Genomic DNA, 23,796 nt, shown 5'->3' with positions numbered 1-23,796 from the left:
TACTGAGTTTAGTGTTGAAAAAACTTAACATTTTGTTACAAATTAGTAAAATGTTATTTTATTTATTTAATAATTTCAATTTGTTTTAAAGTAATTTTATTACAAATAATTAATTGTGTTACTCGCTGAATTATTATAATTATTATAAATATTAAAAAATGTTTGCTATCGAAATTTCAGCTATAGAGCATATTAAACTGTCGCTTTCTCTTTAAATGTAACAAATATGTTTAATATTATTTGTATTTGTGAAGTTTTATATTTAAATATTTAATAATTTTAATATAATCAAAACAGCAGTAATTATTTTATTAATATTACGTTGCATAAGTAAATAAATATATGAAAATCTCAGCATCATCATAACAACAGTGCATCTCAAACTGTCGCCATAAAAATAAATTATTTGCATTTTTTATGTAGTCGATATCTATTACCAATTTCTTATTAAATTTATATTTTATTATAAATTTCTCACATATTTTTATGAAATATTAGATTATTTACAAGTTTATTCATATATTTTCTTTAAATTATTTCGATTTTTTTATTAGCATTTCGATAACCAACAAAACTGCCATTTTGCGTTAGTTGCTGACGGAAATGACATTACTTGCCGCCATTTTATGACAAGCAATTAAGCTTTTGCTAATTCAGAGCTATTGCGCATAGTTTAAACGTTTGTGGTTAAAATTAGGAATTAATTATAATAAAAGTATTTAAAAATGTGCTTTTAAAAGAGTATTTATGTGAAAGCTTGTGGCACTGCAGAAGTAGCGTGAGATATTAGTTCAAACCACTGTTTTTCTAGCAGTCTGCGCAAAACGCAAGTTTCATCTGAACATATCGTATCATTTACTAATTATTTATGCATAAATATGTATAGATATGTTATTTACTTATATTTATAGATATTTAACAAAAGGCTTATATTGATTTACAACAAGCGTATGTGCAGCGTAGTATATCTGGTTCAACCTCGCGTGATGGACTGCAAATGAGAGACCACAGAAATGCGCTTGTAGGCAGCAACTGTAGAAAATGTTTGAATTAATGGTAATTATATAAAATTTTCAAATTACATTGCCATTATTTGCAATGAAATTGCCAATTTTTAACGACAGCTGCAAATAGAACTGATATTTATATGCATTTCTGCGCATACACACATACATACACATCAAGATTAAATATTTATAAGCGCAATTTTCGTTGTTATTGTTAAGTTTTATTTGTCTTGCATTTATTGCTGATTAGTCAGTGTAGACAATATGAGTTATAAATATTCCGCAGTTGATTGCAAGTTTACTCATGTTTATCGCTAATGCAGCTGTAAACTTTTATATGTATGTATGTATAAGTGTAATGCAGATAACTACGTTTATCATGTTATTGATAACTGGGATATTGGCACAAAAATATAAATACGTTTTTGACCCTTTCTGTGGCCCACTTGCTACCAAGCTCATGCGTTCGAGACTGTACTGAGTACTGAGTTACATATGTATGTATGTATGCTTTTGAACATTATGTTTGTTCGAAGTAAGTACATACTTGTTTCTAGATAAAGTGTGGATAATCATAAATAATCATTAATGAGGTCATGAACACTTTTTGAAATCACTTCGAAGTATTTTTCGCGTATATAATGCACTTAAATTAATGAAATATGTAGAAATTTTAATAAAAAATTTTAAAGGTTTTGTGAAAATCGCCAATTTTCATAATCGTTTCAAGCTACATTCGATAAAAAAATGTATAACACTCCATTTACTATTAAAAATTTTAATGTTTGAATTTTTTTTTCCTTTCACTCACACTCTGTAGAAACACTAAGCGTGTATATCCTTTCAAATATAGCCTATAAGCATATTTCTGTAAGTAATCATTGACTTATCCCTAACTTTGAACAGCAATATTGTTCCCACGTTCCAATTCTAGTGGTTTTGTGGTGAATATCAAATGTTTCCTTCACACACTTTATCAAAATATGAAGTGGTAACTTCATTAAAAATGCATAATTTCAATAAGCAATATATACGGTTCATTAAGCTAAGCGAACATATCGATTTCACTCTACTTAGTTAATTAATATGTGCACATATATACATATATTATAGTTTAATAACTGTATCTACCACAGACACATAAAATATACCGTAATATGCAAAATACTTATACCTTAATTCCATTCATAACTTTGTACTATATTTTTCAGCGCAGCCCACTCACATTACCCTGAAGCGGTTGACGAGTGTCGTTCGAGCGTTGATTCCCAGGTAATTTGGCGACCACACGCCAACAATTGCTACTAGTTCACATCATTAATTATTTCGTATGCACCGCACGATAGGCATCAGCCGGTTTGTGTAGAGCCTTTGTAGTTGACCTAACAAAAGGACATTTTTACATACAACAAATACATACAGGAGTGTGCGTGTGTAGGTGAGTGTATCGGTCAGCTTGAATGCCGTAAGCAAAACACCCACGCCGCCTTACAAAAATACACGATAAATAACTTTCATTATATTTTACTTCATTGTATTTATTTTAATTGTTTTCATATTCGTATTTATATTGATGTCTGTCAAGTGAAACGGTACACGTATGATGTTCATCATACGCAGTGGCATTCGTTAAGTTGCCAGAGAGTTATCATGTCAAATATTTGCTCGGCTTGATAGGCGTCCAGTTTAAAAGTGCAATTTCTTTGTTACGCTTCTTGTTGTTGTTGTTGTTGGTGGCTATAGATTAAGTGAGTGATTTTCTCGGTTTTTATCGTTACCGTGTGTGTTTTCTTATGAAATGAAGACTGATAAATTTATTTAATTTGTAATTGAACTGAAATGCGATGCGTTAAAAAAATAAATAAAAAATAAAATAAAAATAAATCGAAGTGTGGAATATACAATAAAAAATATGAAGATATTTGCAATACACTAGCATTTACAGGGTGTGCCAGTGCGTGAAAAAAATAATAAAATTAAATAAAATAAAATAAAATAAAATAAAATAAAATAAAATAAAATAAAATAAAATAAAATAAAATAAAATAAAATAAAATAAAATAAAATAAAATAAAATAAAATAAAATAAAATAAAATAAAATAAAATAAAATAAAATAAAATAAAATAAAATAAAATAAAATAAAATAAAATAAAGTAAAATAAAGTAAAATAAAGTAAAATAAAGTGAAATAAAATAAAATAAAATAAAATAAAATAAAATAAAATAAAATAAAATAAAGTAAAATAAAATAAAATAAAATAAAATAAAATAAAATAAAATTAAATAAAATAAAGTAAAATAAAATAAAATAAAATAAAATAAAATAAAATTAAATTAAATAAAATTAAATAAAATTAAATAAAATTAAATAAAATAAAATAAAATAAAATAAAATAAAAGAAAATAAAATAAAATAAGATAAAAGAAAATAAAATAAAATAAAATAAAATAAAATAAAATAAAATAAAATGAAATGAAATGAAATGAAATGAAATGGAATGAAATGAAATGAAATGAAATAAAATGAAATAAAATAAAGTAAAGTAAAGTAAAGTAAAGTAAAGTAAAGTAAAGTAAAGTAAAGTAAAGTAAAGTAAAATAAAATAAAACAAAATAAAATAAAATTAAATAAATATATTAAATTAAATTAAATTAAATTAAATTAAAATAAAATACAATAAAAAAATCGCAAAAAAATCAATAAAAACAATAAGTGCATAATATAAAAAATTATTATAATTAATAATAAATACACTATTGTTTAGTTATTATAATCAATAATAAATTTTAATTTTTATTTTTTTATCTATAAAAATGAGTTCGCGCACCCTGTAACCCTGTGGCTCACATTAATTAAGTCGCGATATTAAAAAAGCCTACCCCATTAATTTCAGCGCGAGTTGTGTAGCAGTTGCTGTCCGTTGCAGACAAAGTCGGTTATAATAAAAACGTTTAAATAAGAAAAATACCGAAAATAAATACATATTTTAAAAATGAAAAGTATCATTTGGTTGATTTATGTGAGCAGCATAGTCATCATGCGAATTCAAGCAGATGTGCAAGATGCGGGTAGGTGTTTAAGTGCTATAAAAATAATTAACTTGATAGTTAGAAAATGGCATGCAATTTTAATATTTATTTAAATTTTCATATTTTTTTATTGAAATTAAAATCTGTTAAAAATTAATCAAAAAAACTCTAAATAATTATTTTTTAAAGTGGTGTAACAGTGATAAAATTATTCATTTAACTTAAACTGAATTAAAAACTTATGGAAAAGTTAGCAAGATACATATAGACAATATATAACTGAGATATGTTTTTATAAGTGCGTCGATACATATTTTGATCCATATGTAAGAAATCTTGAACCTGACCGTAACCTTTGTCATGAGTATCTCCGTTACATAACCCAAACTAAACTAAAATTATTTGATTCGATTTCTGAAGGTTTTTAGAAAATCAAAATTTCCAAATTTGTTTAGCGGACCCCACTAATTAAATTATTAACTATTCATCGAGTAAAATGCATACTTTAACTAAGATTCATTCTTTTCTTAGATACCAGTGTCTGTACACTGTGTGAAGACACCACTATACCAAAATGTGAAAGCACAGACAATGCCAAGTTGGATAAACAAATCGATTGCAAGGAAAAAGGATGTGTCATAGCTGAGAGTAAGAGAAATATATGAATATTCTACTACTTTATTTAAAACACTCTTCAAATATATTTTGAAAAAGGCAGAAGCTCAAAAAATTTAATTTGTAAATAAATCTTAAACCAGTTGAGAATTATAACATATGTCAAGATAATTAAAAAACTTTAACTTCTTTATTAATACACTAGCATGGTATATTTTTTTTTTGTAAATTATAACTGTTATTTATAGATAGCGAAACAAATTACGTGTGTGTTTTGGAGATTGAAAGCATGGCGGATACTCAACTAACACACGAAGCTATCGAGGATCATACGCAAGCAGCAACCGTACTACCAGTGCCAGTAGCCTTACAAATGGTGACTACTGAGACTGCTGAGAGTGACACAGAAGTATCGAAAGAGGTTAATAACGCCCCCGTAGAAATTATGGGAAATGCTAATGCAGAAGCAGAGAATAATGAAAAAGTTGAAGAGCAGTCTGAAGTCGCTAAGCATGTCGAAGCGCAGCAGGAACATAGCGAGGATAATGATGCAACTCCGGATAAAGAGAAAGAACCGCAGCCAGTTGAAACCGAGCACAATGCAGAGCAAGCGGTCGAAGCTGGGGTGGAGGAAATAACGGATATGCAAGAGAATGCAGAGACGCCGCAGGTCGACGCTGAAGATGTGGCTGTCGTGCAACCAGTGGCAGAAGAAGAAGAAGAAGCAGCAGTACAGCCGGATAATGGATCACAATCACCGGATTATCCTGCAGATGCGCCGGCAATAAATGTAGAGGAAACAAATGTAGATGTTGAGAGTCCCCCAATGACTGCAGCGAAGCCGGAAGACGCAGAGCAAATGGAGCCACAAAATACGAATGATGCTAATGATGGAGATGATGGGAATAAAGACGAAACTGTGACAAATAATCATGATGAACAAACTGCATTAAATGGTGGTGTAACTGCGGTAATGGAAAACAATGACGATTCGGCTCATGTGGATGAGCCAGAAATACCAGACCACAACGTTGAGCCTCAGATCGTCGATAATACTGCAAGCAGTAATGCAGCAAATGCTCCACCAACTGTTATAGTGGACAACATTTCGCCGCCAGCGAACACAGAACAATTCCTCAGCTGTTACTCTTGCAGCAGCACCACGGATGCAAAGTGTGCGCCGGGTCCTGGCAGAGCCATGAACTGTCAAGCCACCGGAAATAAACAAAATGGCTGCTATACACTTTACAAGGGTAAGTGTAAAATTATAGTTAAAAAAAAACTATCCTAACCCCCTACAATTTCGTTTTCAGCTGACACAAATGTCACCACACGCGGTTGCATTTCCGAACTCACCAATGAAGGTCTCAAGTTTTGCAAGTCAAACAGCAAACAATGCATTCTATGCTATGAGAAAGGTTGCAACAAACTATTGGCGCCATCGGCTGCTAATCAAAGCAACTCACAGCTGAGCATTTGGCTGGGGATCATAAGTTTTATGCTGGTTACATATATGCTTTAAACTAAAGAAGCTATAAAAAAGTGTTTTTGTAATCATTATAGAAAATTTAAGTTATATGTATGTATATAAATGTTATACACTTTTTACCCAAAATGAAATAAATAAAACGTATTTTTACCTTCTTTACGCAGAAAGTTCTATTTATTATGCTTGATATTTGTATGTATGTACTGCGCATTAGAGCGCATACTGTAAACTAGTGCATATTTTATATAAAATTATATTTAAATTCATACAGTGATACAGATTTGTTGAAGTGTATAACTTATTTCATGCGCCACAATGTGAAGAGCACAGCTGGCAGTAAACCATTTGTTAAGAATAAATACGCAGCGCTGTTCTCCTTATTATTACAATTAGTCGAGTCACAGACTGTGCAAGTCTCGTCTTTAGGATTATTGCAAATATACTGATCACGTGGTTCCAAATCGATCAGACAACCACGTATAACCACATTAGGCACTATAAATATAGTAAAAACAAAATTTTATATTATAATACATAAACATTTCATTATTAATAAAGAAGTGACATTATTATATATCCAGTGTATGCAGAGTTGCCAGATATATATGTAATTATATACGTTGAAGAGCAGTATTAATACAAACTACTTGTGAGATATTTTATGCTACAACAACAACAACCACATATTTTAAATAAACAAATATTCAGCATTTTCAATTACTTACTCCACATGCCAGTAAAGCATTTCATATCTGCACTCGATTCCACGGCATTTGTGCACTTTTCACCCTTAATTGTGTCAGCTTTGGCATAACAATCTTGATTTCGATCGCTACGACAACGAATGCAAGTAAAACTTTTTCCATCAGCATTATTACAACCATTCGGATCTGTACAAGTAGTACAACTTGTACCAGCATCACACGCTTTCTGTCCGGCCTCATCCAGATCATAGAAACAGCCACGCGTTATCACATCATCCGCATCGGTACGCGTGTAACATTTACCCACCGATGTGTATAAGATTTTTTGTTCACAAACCTTAGCGCTACTCGCCTGTTGTCCCCAAGCACATTTATCTTTATCCGAACATTGCACACACTTTAAGGTTTGCTCCGTTTTGTAACTCAAATTGTTGCAATCATTTGCATTACAAGTTTTGCACTTGGCATCATCCGCTTTTGCGCATTTATTCTGTTCACCCACATCCGAGGTACAACCGCGTGTCACATGCGTTTCATTGCTGGCATACATGTAACATGTGTCGTTCTCCACATACTGCGTGCACGGCAATGTAGCGCTATCTGCTTTTATATTAGCACAATCGGCATTTGTTTCGGCACATTGAAAGCATTTGCGGCGATTCTCGGGGAATATGCCCACATTACAAGCGCCACCTGTACACAGTTTACATGTCTTTTCGTCGGTGCAGGCTTTTTCGTTATCCTCTGTCGCACAGCCGCGTTCGGTTTTCTTTTGCAACACGCTCACCAGGCATTTGGTCTCGGCTTTGGCGCAAATAGCCTGCTTTGCTGTTGTTGCATCGGTTTGTGCACATTTGGCGTCGTCATCCGAGTTGCAAGACTTGCAGATACTTTGATTATTACATTTGTCTCCAACAGTGCAACTAATGCAGTTTGGTTCCTTGCACTCATTCACTTTGGATTCTTCCAAGCAACCGCGCGAAATCGACTGGTCGTCTGTGGAGAGAATTTATATAATATAATATTTGTAATAGTTAGAATTGTACAGTTTACAATATTTATTAATTTTATTTGAATTAATCTCTTTCCGTTTTTTTCCTTCACAAAACAGAATAGCGCAAATAAATTGCTGCAGTGGCTTTTGCAATATCAGCTGTCTGTAAGCACCTACACACATATATACACACAAATAAGCAAAAATGTAATTTGACAAAGACCTTGTTTTAATTAAACAACTCTAATGCATATTCAGCAAATAATACGCAAATATCGATTTTTGCCATTATTTATCGATTAAATGCATTAATGCTTCCACTATTGCCTTTGAAATTTTCAAGTATTAAATAAGCTTCTGGTTAATAAGCAATTTATAAGATTTATTACAACAATACTTATCGCATTAAAGTTTTAAAAATATTTTAAAAATACTTCCGTTCCATTCAACATGTTTTTCCATAGTGAAATGGCAGGTGTTGCCATACTCTACTCTAAACGCATAATTTACAGTTTTGGTGCCAGTGTAAATAGTGTTGGTTAATTGCACTGGCTATTGAATATCGCTGTTGTTACGTTAAACTAGCGAAAACATTTCGTAAACTATATATTTTGTAAATTTAATTATTCATTCATTTATAAGATTAAAGTAAAACGATATTTTAATTTAAATTATAAACTTTTTTGTTTATATATAATCTTTAAAAAATGCAACACTGTGCATAGCCATAACAGTGCCGCCATTTCCACAATTTGCTGTCAGTTTCCGTCTTCTCGTGCGCGAAAGTAATTTGCTTTGTCGGTAGCTCTTAGTGAAAATTGTAAATTTCCAATTAAATAAGTTAAATGTAATTGAAAACTGTTCATAATGTGTGAGTAATAAGTGTTTGCAATAGAAAATTAGTGTAAGATGTGCGCCGGCAGTGAAAACAAGCGATTTACGTTGTAATGCGTAAAAGGGGACTGCCGCCGCCGTAGTTGCGTGCAAGCAAATGTGTAAAAGTCAAAATAACTTTAAATATATAAACGTTTTAGGTATTACAACAACATATTGCAGTGCAGCACATTTTAAATACAATATTGGTGAGTTAATAAGCAATGAAAATGCAGCAGCGCAGTGGTTCTCATACAAAGTGCCTCATATTCTACTCAATACGTATAATTAACAGTTTGTGTGCCAGTGTAAATAGTGTTGGTTAATTGCACTGGCTATTGTATATACGCATTTCTTGCTGTTGTTAAGTTAAACGAAAGTAAAGTTTCGTAAACTATATATTTTGTAAATTTAATTATTCATTCATTTATAAGATTAAAGTAAAACGATATTTTAATTTAAATTATAAACTTTTTTGTTTAAATATAATCTTTAAAAAAATGCAACACTGTGCATAGCCATAACACTGCCGCCATTTCCACAATTTGCTGTCAGTTTCCGTCTTCTCGTGCGCGAAAGTTATTTGCTTTGTCGGTAGCTCTTAGTGAAAATTGTAAATTTCCAATTAAATAAGTTAAATGTAATTAATAACTGTTCATAATGTGTGAGTAAAAAGTGTTTGCGATAGAAAATAAGTGTAAGCTGTGCACCGGCAGTGAAAATAAGCGATTTACGTTGTAATGCGTAAAAGGTTACTGCCGCCGCCGTAGTTGCGTGCAAGCAAATGTGTAAAAGTCAAAATAACTTTAAATATATAAACGTTTTAGGTATTACAACAACATATTGCAGTTCAGCACACTTTAAATACAATATTGGTGAGTTATTTGTTAAATATAATAATATTTTATTAATAAGCAATGAAAATGCAGCAGCGCAGTTGTACTCATACAAAGTGCCGTTGTGTGTGCGCTGTTAGTAGCGGCAGCAGCACTGCTTAGCTGTTTTTGTTGATTTGTGTCATGCGATTTATTGGATATTTAATGAAATACAAATGCATATTGCATGTAATACAATTGCAAATTTTATCATTTCAACGCCAAACTAAGCTTTATTGTTCTGGGTAGCATAAAATGATGCTGATTATACGCACTTTTAATCATTTAATGGAAATCTGAATATTAATAAGTACTTTTTGAATGTGAACAACAGCATTGTAGAGGTATTATAACACATTTATATATCATGCGATTTCATATATTTTTCAAGTATATACACAATTCCAAATTTTCATTTACGTTTTTATGAACTTTTTGTATAGAGCAGATTGATAAAATTAAAAATGTTTCGAAATTTAAATATTAACTGTAAATAATAAGTAAAATTTTAGCAGTGTTAGTTTATAAGAAAAGTGAATAATGCTTTTCACGTATGCCTTTGTAAAAGGAACTAAGGTGCCCATTAATTACTGCTGTTGTTCCTTCCTACTTAAAGAGCTCAAATTTGCCAAGTAGTGTAATGATTAGGAGTGTTTGCTAACGAAGAGAAATATTTATATAAATTAAATATTTATACACATTAAATGCTGATTTCGTATATTTGAGGTTATAATTTTATATATAAATATTTTGAGTTAAATATGTAACGGCATATTAACTGACAGTAGATGGTAAGCAAGGCGAATTCATATGGTACAACATGATAACAACAACAACAACAATGCAATAATAATAAAGACAAAAAAATTAGAAGAATAATTTATTCGTGCGATCACAGTAAGAAGCACCAAAAATCTGCAACAAATAAACTACCGTTATATAAAAAAATTAATCAGCTGCTTCGCCGTACATGCTTTCGTTACACAGTTTTGCGCATTAACACTAAGTCTTTTATATATTATCGCAAAAATTAGTCTAATATTCGATTGGTTCTTTGGCTTAATATTATTACGCACTGATATTCATATATATATATATATATTATAATCGCTATAAAATATTTTGTATTATTGCAAGCTTAGTGTCGCTGTTCACCTCGATAAAGAGCAAACAGTTATTGCGGCTAAAATGAACACAATTGGCATGCAATAAATCAATAGTCCATGCAAGATAAGCGAAATTAACTTCGTGAGTGATTCATTGTGAGTCCACACCTGTATATGTACATATGTATGTATGTTTATTTGCCTAAATTGTAGTATTTTTGTTTTATTTTTATTTTTATATCCAAAGCACACGATTTATTTGGTGTCATGACCTATTCAACTCAAATTTTGCAAATTACTTAAGCTTGAGCTTTGTATAATTATTTTTTTTTAATTTTTTCTGATAACATCGAATTTTTGTTAATACCAAATCTTAATTGCAATTGCGCTATCAATTGCTAAGGTATTTTATGTCTTTGTTTGATAAGTGAAATCCATATAAATAGAGTCAATCGATCATTACGCGTTTGATTACCTATTTAATATTGATGTGTGTAGATATATAAATATTCTTATATACATATATATATTTATATGTATGTATGTTAGTTTGTAATTTCACAATTATGCGCTTATAAGAATTGTCGCTGATAGCTCATAAAAGACACTAAAATGTTATTGATGGGTTGTGGAATGTAATGTATATATGAATAAAATATAGGTGCGTCCGATATAGTCACCAAGCCTACAGTAGGCACTAATAATATGGGAACTAATACTATAATAATTTTATATTTTATGAAAATATTTATATTTATAAAATTATCCTCAATAAACATAATTTAAATTATTGCATAATAAAGGGTTTTTCAATAGGGATAGCTTCAAAAGTAGACCAATAGGGTTGACATTTCTCTTCAGTAAAGTTTGCCATTTCATCATGGATAGATATACGAGTCGAAACTATTATTATATTTACTACTGAAATTCGTAGTCAGCGCTCTCAACTTTAAGCGTGCTACATCCAATTTATGGTCGGTCAATTTCTGCCTGAATGGTCGGCAGCAATCCACACGTACTCCTTAAGTCAACATTGCATCCAGAAAAAATCGGTTTGGGCTGGCGTCATCATTGGGTCGTACTTCTTCAGTGATGATCAAGACCGGCACGTTACTGTGAATAAGAATCGATCTCGCTCAATGATAACCGAATATTTTTGGTTCGAATTGGATGATATGGACTTGGAAAACATGTGGTTGCAACAGGACGGTGCCACAAGCCACACAGCGAATGTCACAATTGATTTAATGGAAACCAGGTTTGGTGAAAGTGCTACCTCAATGACTCAGTCAATTGGTCGCCTCCGTCGTGCGATTTGACACCGTTAGACTATTTCTTGTGGGGCAACGTCAATTCTATGGTCTATGCCAACAAGCCAGTGACGATTGATGAACTTCGTAGGAATATCGAACGTGAAATTGCAGCAGTATTTATTATGCTTGAAAACCGTCAAGAATTGTGTTCAGTGTCTGGACTTCAGCAAGCGTGACCATGGTGGCCATACAAAAAAAATCGAGTTCCATACATAATGACATCGAATTTACTTTCACAGGAATAAAGAATTGCATTGATATTACAAACCGTGTTTGTTTGATTTAAATACTTTGGTAGCACTTATATTGAACTTGACCTTTGACCATTTACATGCCAGCAAAAACAATTTAAGTTGTGTTAAGTTAAGTTCTATGTTGATTTAAATAATTACTTTTTTCAAAAATTATGCCGTTAAGTTTCCCTCCCTACAGAGACTTTTTAACCGTATTTTACTGTCTATACACATGTGTATCAATAAGTTTTATCGCGAAATATACATAGAGTATTCATACGTATAAATGTATATTTATTATACTATTTTCGTGTCAGTTCATTTAGTTAGATAAGGGAATGAATAACTGTTCAATTGTGACCAATATTTTTTACATATATACATACATACATCACTTCAAACATTAACTTATTTGGTTGCGCTTTAGTATTTTTGAGAAAACATTTTTTAAACTAATATGTATGAATATTGCTTATAAAGTGGCACTACCGAAGGAAATTGTTACTGCCATAAAAAAAATCTACATATTATTTATATAAAAAGGTATTACATAAATTATTTTAAGCACTAATACATACCGTTAATACGTGTGAAACAAGTTTTCGCATCACAAGTGGTTATATCAGTGGCCGTTGGGGTTTTCAAACAGTTATCCGTTTTGTCGCAATTAATGCAAGTTATATTTTTATCTAATTAAAATAAAAATATAGTTTTATATAAAAAATAAAATTATTGGCTTCATTTATTGTTAACTATTAATTATTAAACATGGAATTTTTTTACAAATACAGTAGTCTCTGCTTAAATGAAACAGCATATTGTGCGATATGTAAAAAAATTAAAAAAAATGTTAAAATTTTTTGCAACACTAATGAAAAAAAAATTAATTTAATTTTATATACAAATTTTTATTAAAACAAAAAAAATTGTATTAAAAAAAAATTGTATATAAAAAATAATATTAAAAAATTATTTAAAAAAATTTATTTTAATTTTATATAAATTTATATATTTTAATTTTATATAAATTTTTTTTTATATTTTTTTAAATCAAATTATTAAATTGAAATCATCCAATTTAACGCCATCATCGTTTAATTGCAGTTGTTTAATTTTGAAAATTCATTTTAAACAGGCACTACTGTACTTTATCTATTATCACCTTGTGCAGCTACGCCGCCAAGTAGCAGTACGACAGCAAAGCTAGTTATAAACAATTTATTGTTGTGCCACAGCATATTGAAGACACTCTTGTGTTTTGTATTTTAATTTTTCCAATATACTTTTCAATATTATTGATATCACCACTTGAAAATGCTAATTTGAAAATTAATTTTTGTACACTTCACTTGATTTCACATGCACTTCCGTTCATTTGTACCGCTATACGGCTACTGAACTGTGCACCTTTCCACACAATTCCATCAATATTCAGTTTGCTGGCGCAATCTTATCACACATTTTGTGTTGTTATCATTAGATACTCGTATTTCATGGTAGAGACTTGTGGAAAGCGATTGCCAATGGAAGTCGGTTGTAAATTTCAATTTAGCTAACTAATTCTTTTTGTTTTTTTTTTTACTACCATTTGTTAGTGAGCGCAATATTTATTGCCAACACTGTACTTTGTTATACTCTTAAATGTATACTGTTATACGGCACACAGGGTGTGTTGTGTGCATGAATTTTAATACAAATTAATATTTTGCGTGTTTATAGTGGGTAATGCGTTATGTAGTTGTCGGTATGTCCACTTTCACACAGGCAACTTCTGTTGTTAATTCTCGGGCGATTCTCTTTTGCTGTCGCCCCTTGCGTTCACACGAGCAATTCTTGTTCGACAACTCTGTTCGTGTTTTTCTGTCATTCTCTTTCATATAATTTTCTCAACTTCTTGTACGCATCGTTTCCAAGCAAAAAAATATATTTTATTAACTAATAATAATCGTTATTCGCAATTTTCTAACACATTTTAATTATATTATGCACATTTCTATATGTATTTGCAAATTACATACAAAATTAAATGATTAAATTCAAATTTTCAAATATATTGTATACATTAATTTCAAAATGTGCGCAAATGCAGCACTGTTACGTAGCAGCGAACTGTTACGAATAAGAACACAAAGCGTGTTGCTCGAACACAGCAGACTCGGCGCGATTCTCCTCTCCTCGTCGCCCCCTCTCCTATAAAACTAAGAATTGCCGCAACAGGAATTGCCTGTGTGAAAGGGGTCTATAAAATTAAAAAAAAATATATATTTTTTTATTTTATTTATTATTCATTATTTTAAAATATTAAGGAGTAATATAAAAATCTATATAAAAATTTAATTCTCCAGGTGATTGCTCACTATGCTCGTGACAATCATTTGTAGGATTAAATTTCGTGTTATATTTTTATAAAGCTGCTTGATATCTTCGCTACGCTTACATGTTCTTAATAAAATCTAGTCTAGTTGAAACTTCTTTCACAATCTGCATATTGTATAAAAAATAATTAGCATTCAAATATATAAAACATACCGTTATCTCCACTAAATAACGGGTTATTTGACAACGGTCTTGCATTATCTCCTTTCTTTCTTAAACTTTTGCATAGTCTAACACTATCGTAAGACTGTTTAAACGTAATAGAGATTTATTTGTTTTTTGGGGAAGAAACAAAAATTTATGCTAAGAAGCTTAAAAAATCACCATTTTATATTCATCATCACATTTATAGTATTCTTTTCGTCCTTACACATTTAGAAAGAGAGCCCAATCAAATGTTGGATAGTATATTGTCTTGGTAAGACAGTTTGAGTTTAATTTGTTTATGGTTACATTTGCAAGAAACTTAATTTCATGTTTAGAGATTTGAGAAATCATTATATTTATGTTTCTTTCGTTCTTAAACATTTCCAAAGAGAGTCCAAGAAATGTTCTAGTCAGAAGGTGGTCTATGTAGTAAGGTATATGCTGAAACAATATGAGTTCTGAAGTGGAATTGTGGATGCTCCACAGCGTCTATGGCACTTTTAATCACCAGAAGTCAAGCCATAAAGTCTCTTGCAGCACGGAAATATAGTCTTCAGACCTTATAATGCTTTACGGCGCACAGTTGGTCTGTTCTTTTAGGGTTTTCATTGGGACGCTACAAACGTAGACCGTTCTGTTTTCTGTTCTTTTGACATTTCTCTTGAGTAAGGTTTACCATTTCTTCATGGAAAAATATACAATCCAACAACGAATCGAAATTAACGGCAATTCGGAGTCAGTGGCTTCAACTTTATATGCGTCTAGTGGAAAAATTTGAATCCACAAGTACACTGCAATATGTTCCTTTCTCAGTGAGACAAAGAAGTGTCCGCAGTGTCGAGAATATTGCTGCCACTAATTTTGTAAAAAGATCTTGGTCTACATCCTTACAAGATCAAATTGACGCAAGAACTTAAGGCGCTTGAATCGTCAAATGTTCGTGAATTGGGCTGAGCAACTACTTGGAAATGATCCGGGTTTTCATCGAAAAATTATCTTCAGCGATGAGGCTCATTTCTGGTTGAATGGCTTCGTCAATAAGCAAAATATGCGTTATTGGTAAAAAAATCACAGTTTGGTACGGTTGTGTCATTGGGACTTACAGCTTCCGCGACGATCAAGACCGGCATGTTACTGTGAATGGGCATCGCTACCGTTCACTGATAACCAAATATTTTCGGCCCGAATTGGATGATATGGACTTCGGTCGTGCGATTTGACACCGTTAGACTATTTCCTGTGGGGCTTACTTAAGTCTATGGTCTATGCTGACAAGCCAGCTAGGATTGATGAACTTCGTATGAATATCGGATGTGAAATTGCGGCAGTATCGGCCGATTTATGCTTGAAAACCGTCCAAATTGTCTATTGATAGCGATGATCAACTTTCGGCACCAAAAAAATGTTGCGGAAACTTCGAAAGCTTGACTATTCTCAGGTCTCATTACTTTTCCAAATTTCATATTCAAATGCAATTTTCTTCAAATTATTTAAGTTTCGTTTTATTATACATATATACAATAATAATAAATACTATTATTTACAAAAACATCATACAGTTCACTAATACATCGGCAACTGGTGATTATTTAGTTTAACGCTCTGTTTTTCTACGTTATGATACTTAAAAATATCTCTACATATGGTATGTAAATTCATACATAGATCATTAAATTTAATTAAATACATAAATACGCCGAAAGTGTTTATCACTTAAAATAAAAACTTTGCCAACAGCACAGATAAAAGTGCTAACACGGATAATTTGGTTATTGCACTGCCGTTACATAAGTCTGTTTGACACGCCACACACTGAGCACTTTCACCTGATATATCCAGTTCCTGCCGCACAGCGTCACAGGCGCTTTGTCCGTATGGTATGGCAATACAACCAAGTTTCAACTTCTTGTCATCATTAGCTGAAGTAGGAGCAGAAAGTGTGTAGAGGAAATCGTTAATAAATAAAATGAAATATAATTTCAAATATGTAAACAGTCAATACCTGTAATCTGCACACTGTAGCAGGCATAACCTTTAACATCGGCGAGTGTCAAACGCGATGCGGAGCGATAATTATGGAGAAGCATTTCTGCAGCACTCTCTGCTAAACTCTTGTGGATGTCCTCAACATCGTAAACACGGCCATCATCTGGACAATTAATTACAGTCTTTTCATCACAATCGTCTCCCTCACATGCGTAACATTGAAGTTTATTGGCTGTAAGAAAATAATACAAATACAAGATCAGTACAGATCGATAGCTAATTGATTAAGTCGATATTTATGGGCGTCAAGGCATAACTTCCTCAGGTTCAGTTTAAACAAAAAAAAAATAAGGTAATGGAATCGAAAAATATGAATCGAGCTACTCACCAGGAGGCGCTGCTGAAGGGGGTGGACTTGTGCTTTCAGTCGGTTCGGAATTTTCAGTTGAAGTAGATGTACTATTTGTTGATTCGTTGGGGTCAGCCGTTGTGGTTTCGGCTGGAGCAACCGTGGTTGTGTCAGCAGGAGCTGCAGTAGACGTTCCGGCTGGAAGAAACGTGGTTGTGTCAGCAGGAGATGCAGGAGACGTTTCGGATGGAGCAACCGTGGTTGTGTCAGCAGGAGCTGCAGTAGAAGTTCCGGCTGGAAGAACCGTGGTTGTGTCAGCAGGAGATGCAGGAGACGTTTCGGATGGAGCAACCGTGGTTGTGTCAGCAGGAGATGTAGTAGACGTTTCGGCTGGAAGAGCCGTGGTTGTGTCAGCAGGAGATGCAGTAGACGTTTCGGCTGGAAGAGCCGTGGTTGTGTCAGCAGGAGATGCAGTAGAAGTTTCGGCTGGAGCCGCCGCGGTTGTTTCACTAGTAGGAGCTACAGTAGATGGTTCGGTTGGAGCCGCAGCGGTTGTTTCACTAGTAGGAGCTACAGTAGATGGTTCGGTTGGAGCCGCCGCCGTTGTTTCACTAGGAGGAGCTGCAGTAGATGGTTCGGTTGGAGGCGCCGCGGTTGTTTCACTAGTAGGAGCTACAGTAGATGGTTCGGTTGGAACCGCCGCCGTTGTTTCACTAGTAGGAGCTACAGTAGATGGTTCGGTTGGAGCCGCCGCCGTTGTTTCACTAGTAGGTGCTTCAGTAGATGGTTCGGTTGGAACCGCCGCCGTTGTTTCACTAGTAGGAGCTACAGTAGATGGTTCGGCTGGAGCCGCCGCCGTTGTTTCACTAGTAGGAGCTACAGTAGATGGTTCGGCTGGAGCCGCCCCCGTTATTTCACTAGTAGGAGCTACAGTAGATGGTTCGGAGGATTGGCCTGAGACAGTACTTGCTGTTTGGATTAACGCAAGAGTTTTTGTATTTATTAAATGAAAATTACTTAAAATTCAAGCAATATACTAGATATAATAAAGTTCTTTAGCAGTTTTTGAAAACGTAAATTAATTTCAAATTTCACTTTAACGATTTTCTATAATTAAATACACCGGAATAAAAATGTAAGCTTAATATTTTATAGAGTAGTTTATAACTAGTTGATTTCACTGTAGGGTATATGAGTAGGAGTATGTATGCAAATAGGTTCTCAGGTGCGTCTTCGGCTGATATGAGAAACACGAGTACATAGATATGACAATTTATCAATTTGGAAAACACGATAATTATCATGTGAATAATGTTGCCACATATGTTTCAACACCCACAACTTTCGACACTTTTCTTTCGTGTTTTTTATTTCGTTTATTTCGTGTTTTTTTTGCCACTATTCTTAAAAATTGAATTGTTTGTTCTTTCACTCAATAATTTTTCATGAATTGTACAGCTCATCGAATGCAATACCTCAACGAATATTTAATTATGCATTTGGCTTATCGCAAAATCTGTGCAAAATGTTGATTAACCACGATTGGATTGACGTCATGTTATCGATCGAATTTTGTAACAGATTTATTGATAACTTCTTGCTACAAAATTTTCTCTGTGTTTTTGCGCTTCTAATACTTCATTATATAGAAAAAAGGAGAAATTGAGCTAGAGAGCAATTTCAATATTCTATAAAAAATATTTGAATTTATAACTTAAAAAACATTAACTTTTTTATGTATTTTTTAATAATTAAACTTAATAAAAATAGTTAATTATTTTTTGATTGTTTAAATATATTCCATAATTGCTAAAATTATATTTGAGTTGCAATAAACAAGAAAATAAAGTCTAAAAAATATATATTATTGAAAATTATATATTAAATTTATTACTTCTTCAATTTAATTTATTGTGTTAATTCAAATTTGTGTATAGAAGGTAACAAAATATTTTTAATATACTTCTTTTAGCATTTACTTATATAAATGCAATTATAATTTAAAAACATATTATGTTGAGCTGATCAAGAAAATTTGAGAAAATAATTTATATTTTTTATATTAAATTCTTTAATTATTTATTATTTTTTTAATATTTCAGCTTTATAATTTGTGTTTAGTTATTTCTTTATTTAGTAAAGGATTTTATTTTTGGGTGCGCTGTTTTATAAGTTTAATTTTGGTGTTACTTTGGTAAATTCATTTATATTTATATTAAATTTATTTATTCATTTTATATTATTAGATCTTATTTATTATATTTTTTTTAATTACACCTTACTGAATTTTATTTATTTTAATTAATATTTTCATTTTTTTTTTAAATTATTTAATATAATTTTTATTTAAATTATTTAATTATATTTTTTATTCTAGTTTAAATTTATTTAAATTTTTTTATAGTTTTTAATAATTTTTGTTTTGTTGTGGCTTTTTATGATGCTTATTTTTTCGGTTTGGTTTTTTATTTTATTTTTATTTTTAGCAAATATGTTTTTTTGAATATTGTCCCTCAAATTTATTTATGCATTTTACTATGTTTATTTATATAATTCTATTTAAATAATTATTTAACTTTCCATTTATGTTAATTTTTTTGATGTATCTCCACACATCTTATATTGCAGCAACTTTTTAAGGCAATTGCAGTTGGCATTTTTTATTATGTTATATTTAATTTAATTTTAATTTTTTTAAATTAATTTAATTTAATTTAATTTACTTTAATTTGATTTAATGTAATTTAATATTATTTTATTTTATTTTACTTTACTTTACTTTACTTTACTTTTATTTAATTTAATTTAATTTAATTTAATTTAATTTCATTTCATTTCATTTTATTTTATTTTATTTTATTTTATTTTATTTTATTTTATTTTATTTTATTTTATTTTATTTTATTTTAATTTATTTTATTTAATTTTATTTTATTTTTATTTTATTTTTTTTATTTTACTTTATTTTATTTTATTTTTATTTTATTTTTTTTTATTTTACTTTATTTTATTTTATTTTATTTTATTTTAATTTATTTTATTTTATTTTGTTTTATTTTATATTATATTATATTAAATTATATTATATTTTATTTTATTAAAAAGAAATTATTTTTGAATATTTGAAATCATTGCATATTAATTATTTGTATATTCTTGGTTTTTCTTCACTACCAACTCTTTTAATATTTTTCCGTTTCCAAGAGTTTTCTCGTCCTTAATATATTTTATTAAATAACTGCAAATTCCGTTCTCTAACTAATTCATACACTTATGTTTATTCATTATAATTTATTATTTTATCCAAACATCCTTGCTGCGCTCACCTGCAACAATTGCTGTCAGCAGCAATAACACTGTTAGCGATTTCATTTTGTATATTGTATTGTATTTGTTACAGAAATCGTAGTAAGCGGTTATCCTTTCACTGATTTTCTCTAATTTTTTTAATAATTTGTATTTTTTAACTAATTTTTGCAAATATGAGTTGTGTGCGTGCGCGCGTTTGTCGGTGACAGTTTTTTCGTGTGCTCGCCGTTGCCACTACCGTTAGATCATTGAGACCAAATTCGTCTGAGTTTGCCGTAACGACTAGCAATTCTACATTATGTTAACATGGCTTTTATCGGAGCGTTAAGAAACTGTCACCACACCCCTGATAACCTCGCTTGTGCCCATGGCACGTTATCAGTTCTAACGGTTTTAATGCAAGTGGGTGTAAATGTGGTTAAAAAAACAAAAATATCGACATACCTGCGCACACAAATGCAATGAAAATATAATAAATTATATATAATAATTATATTTGTTGTTGTATTGGTGAGTAGTATATACATATAAAAAGGTGTACTTCAGTCTCTGTATGTGTGTGTGTGTGAAAACTGATTAAATTATGGTTGGCAAAATTTGTAGATTTTTTTCCTTTGGAAACTACATACTTATGTATGTATGCTTTCATAACACAAACACACACACACACACACGTGTGCTATGCACATTTCCAAATTTTATATACAGCTATAAATAATAGTGTGTGTGTTTTCAATATTGTCGATAACTCGTGAACTTATTGCGTTTATTTTTGCCTTTTTTTCCGCTTTTTATGGCGAGATGTTTTGCTTGGAAAGCTAGCATGTGTATGTGTGTATATAATATATAACTTAGCTTAACGCTAATTATGAAAATATTTGCAATAAAACTAATTGTACTTCAGTCCGTATAACTGTAAAACTTAACACACGCAAATAACATCCGGGTATGCACTTATGTATGAGTATTTGTTTGTTTATAGCACTTGAATTCGGTCTTTACCCCATAAATAATAATTAATGAACGTTTGATAGCCATTTCCGATTAATCGTAAAAAAGTATTTTCTTCTTACAAGAAATTGAAGAATACAAATAGCGATTTTAGAAAGTACTGGAGCAGCTATGCCCCTGCTTTGTACTTGTTATTGAGGAAAATGTTATATAATTATTTTTCCTTTTTTATACTCTCGCAACATGTTGCACATGGGGAGGCTTGCTATTGAAAATGGGCGAAATCGGACCATTGCCACGCCCACAAAATGGCGAAAACAGAATAATGGATAAATAAAGTTATGAAAGTAGTATTTTGGATAAAGGATCGCACTATGAAGTGGCATATCTGGATGTACTTTTTTTTTAAGTGGTAGTGACCCCTTAAATAAGTTTTTTGTGTATATTTTGCAAACCAATAAAGCTATATAAACCAAACTTTCTGCAGTCGTACCCCATCACAATCCATGAAAATATTTGAAATCAGATTAGAACCACGACAGAGGTGAGCTGCACTCAGATTTAAAAAAAAAATAGATAATGAGCGTAGCGTCGCCCACTTATGGGTCAAAAACCATATCTCAAAATCTATTCGACCGATTTCAGTAAAATTCGGTATATAATATTTTCTTGATATCCTGATGACGGGGAAATGGGTAAAATTGGTTCACAACAAATTTGGAATTCCATCTGATTCCTGCACTTTATAAAGTATACATAAGGAACCGATGAATATAGCGGAATAAAACTTTCTTTCAAAACTGTATTTGAGCTGAGGCATCACTTGTAGAAAAATTGTCGAAATCTGAGTTTAACTTTTCAAGACCCCGGATATCGAACATGAATAACTCAGTGCCTAAGAATAATATTTCACCGAAAATCTCTCAGATATTTGAATGTAATTCAAACAGAATCTTTTTCTTCTAATAGTGTGACTCTGTACCAAATCGGGTTATAACTTCCCTTAACTCCTATATTCCTAATTATAGGTTTTTCAAAAATACGGTGGGCTTTATTCCGTATATGCCGGTTAATATGTGATATATCTTCGCTAAATTAAGTGAGCGTATAGTCTTGGATATAGTGTACCTTGTTGGTGAAAATTAGTGAAATCGTTTCAGTAATTACCTCAGCTTTCCATATACTATATATGATGATTTTCGTTATTCTATTGGGCTTTATGCCGAATACATGGGTCAAATTGTGTGTTATCTTAATAAAAATACAGCAACAAATTGCGAGAGTATAAAATGTTCGGTTGGATCCGAACTTAGCCTTTCTTTTACTAGTTTTTAATAATTTTATGGTGGGCTTGTTGGATCCTAAGCAGTATATATTGAGAGATCCTCAATGTCATAGCAATATTTTTCATAAAATTTTTCTCAAAGGAACCCCAACTATACACGAATTACCTCGTATAATACCAGTGAAGATGTCTCGAGCCGAAAATCAATGCATCCAAGCTTCTTTATTAACACTTTTTGATAATTCCTCTTTTAAAAGCTTTCATTAGACAACCTTTATGATACCTCCTTTTAGTAGCTACTACAACAACCACATTAAAAATTGAAGTGAACTCGTTCCAAGTGATTCCCACAACTCTGTCGCTATTTTTGACTGACTGCCCAACTGCGCGCCTCATCCCTCTTTCGTTTCAGCAGTTAACAAGCATCATCAACTGGACAAATAGACAATTGGGATTTTTTGTGACAGCTTTAGCTCATTTCTTAATTATTATTGTTTATGACTGTTTACTCTACAAAAATCCCTTTTGAGAGCATACTTACTGTAAATTAGAAACCAATAAAATTGTATTATTTCCTTAATACTGTTTATAAAAATATTTTCTTTTCCAATGAAATTTAAAGCTGATAAGGGTTTTTTACAAAGAAAAGCTCAAATTATTATTATTTTATTAGTATTAAGTATTTGATACATTTGTCACGTGAGTAAAATCTATAACTTGACAGAAATAGGCCGCAAAATTTGCTGGCGCTTGGCGGTAATTGAATATTGGGGGGATCAACTTACTACGATTGCGAATAGAAGTGGACTCATTAACTGAGAATGTATTTCAAATATTTTTTTGCAATGAATTTTACATAATTTTTGAGATGTTATGAATAAAAAATTGTATCACGGGGACCCAATATATGGTATACAAATGGTCCGTCCCTGCCTTCTTAAATAAATATTTACTCAAACTTGTGATATATATTCAGTATATTACTTTGTGATTCCCGGTTTTTCTTTTAATTTCGTTTTAATTATAATATTCAAGTGCCAATCAATATCTTATAACCTTTTATGACTCATTGGCGTCGGCATTACAAGTTGTAAGTAATTGCTTAAATACAACAAAAACCATCCTCTATTTCAACCAACTATTTTTTTACCT

The 23,796-nt window shown here is 31.2% G+C and overlaps 3 protein-coding genes and 1 long non-coding RNA gene across 6 annotated transcripts in view; 2 read left to right on the top strand and 2 right to left on the bottom strand.

Annotated features, from left to right (window-relative positions):
- Positions 1-669: 669 nt before the first annotated feature.
- Positions 670-6,302, top strand: LOC105210824 (myb-like protein X). 3 transcript variants are annotated; one of them, XM_054226344.1, is made up of 6 exons: positions 670-1,056; positions 2,219-2,279; positions 2,354-2,445; positions 4,571-4,687; positions 4,903-5,907; positions 5,968-6,302. In XM_054226344.1, the coding sequence occupies exons 5-6, from the start codon at positions 4,944-4,946 to the stop codon at positions 6,174-6,176; spliced, it is 1,173 nt and encodes a 390-aa protein (XP_054082319.1). In that variant the 5' UTR covers positions 670-1,056; positions 2,219-2,279; positions 2,354-2,445; positions 4,571-4,687; positions 4,903-4,943; the 3' UTR covers positions 6,177-6,302. The 3 variants fall into 3 exon arrangements, with proteins under 3 accessions (XP_054082319.1, XP_054082318.1, XP_054082317.1); XM_054226343.1 differs by lacking the exon at positions 2,354-2,445; XM_054226342.1 differs by lacking the exons at positions 670-1,056; positions 2,219-2,279; positions 2,354-2,445 and adding exons at positions 2,543-2,755; positions 3,904-4,078.
- LOC105210892 (uncharacterized) lies at positions 6,288-13,648 on the bottom strand. The gene is made up of 4 exons (XM_054226347.1): positions 13,404-13,648; positions 12,820-12,930; positions 6,869-7,843; positions 6,288-6,638 (listed from the first exon to the last, which is right to left on the bottom strand). The coding sequence occupies exons 1-4, from the start codon at positions 13,477-13,479 to the stop codon at positions 6,442-6,444; spliced, it is 1,359 nt and encodes a 452-aa protein (XP_054082322.1). The 5' UTR covers positions 13,480-13,648; the 3' UTR covers positions 6,288-6,441.
- LOC128920067 (uncharacterized) overlaps positions 8,623-23,796 on the top strand; it is a 102,417-nt gene continuing 87,243 nt past the window's right edge. The window contains exon 1 of the long non-coding RNA XR_008470198.1: positions 8,623-9,589. This is a non-coding gene — a long non-coding RNA (uncharacterized LOC128920067). The remainder of the gene's footprint in view (positions 9,590-23,796) is intronic.
- Dgcr2_0 (mucin-2) lies at positions 16,251-20,704 on the bottom strand. Its single transcript, XM_054226346.1, has 4 exons — positions 20,426-20,704; positions 17,139-18,068; positions 16,767-16,982; positions 16,251-16,683 (listed from the first exon to the last, which is right to left on the bottom strand). Exons 1-4 carry the CDS (start codon positions 20,469-20,471, stop codon positions 16,478-16,480), a joined length of 1,398 nt encoding a protein of 465 aa, XP_054082321.1. The 5' UTR covers positions 20,472-20,704; the 3' UTR covers positions 16,251-16,477.

This window comes from Zeugodacus cucurbitae, chromosome 3, assembly GCF_028554725.1.
Source record: "Zeugodacus cucurbitae isolate PBARC_wt_2022May chromosome 3, idZeuCucr1.2, whole genome shotgun sequence".
Taxonomy (NCBI): Eukaryota; Metazoa; Arthropoda; class Insecta; order Diptera; family Tephritidae; genus Zeugodacus; species Zeugodacus cucurbitae.
Note: the sequence above shows the minus strand (reverse complement) of the source record. Positions and strands in the feature narration are given on the sequence as shown.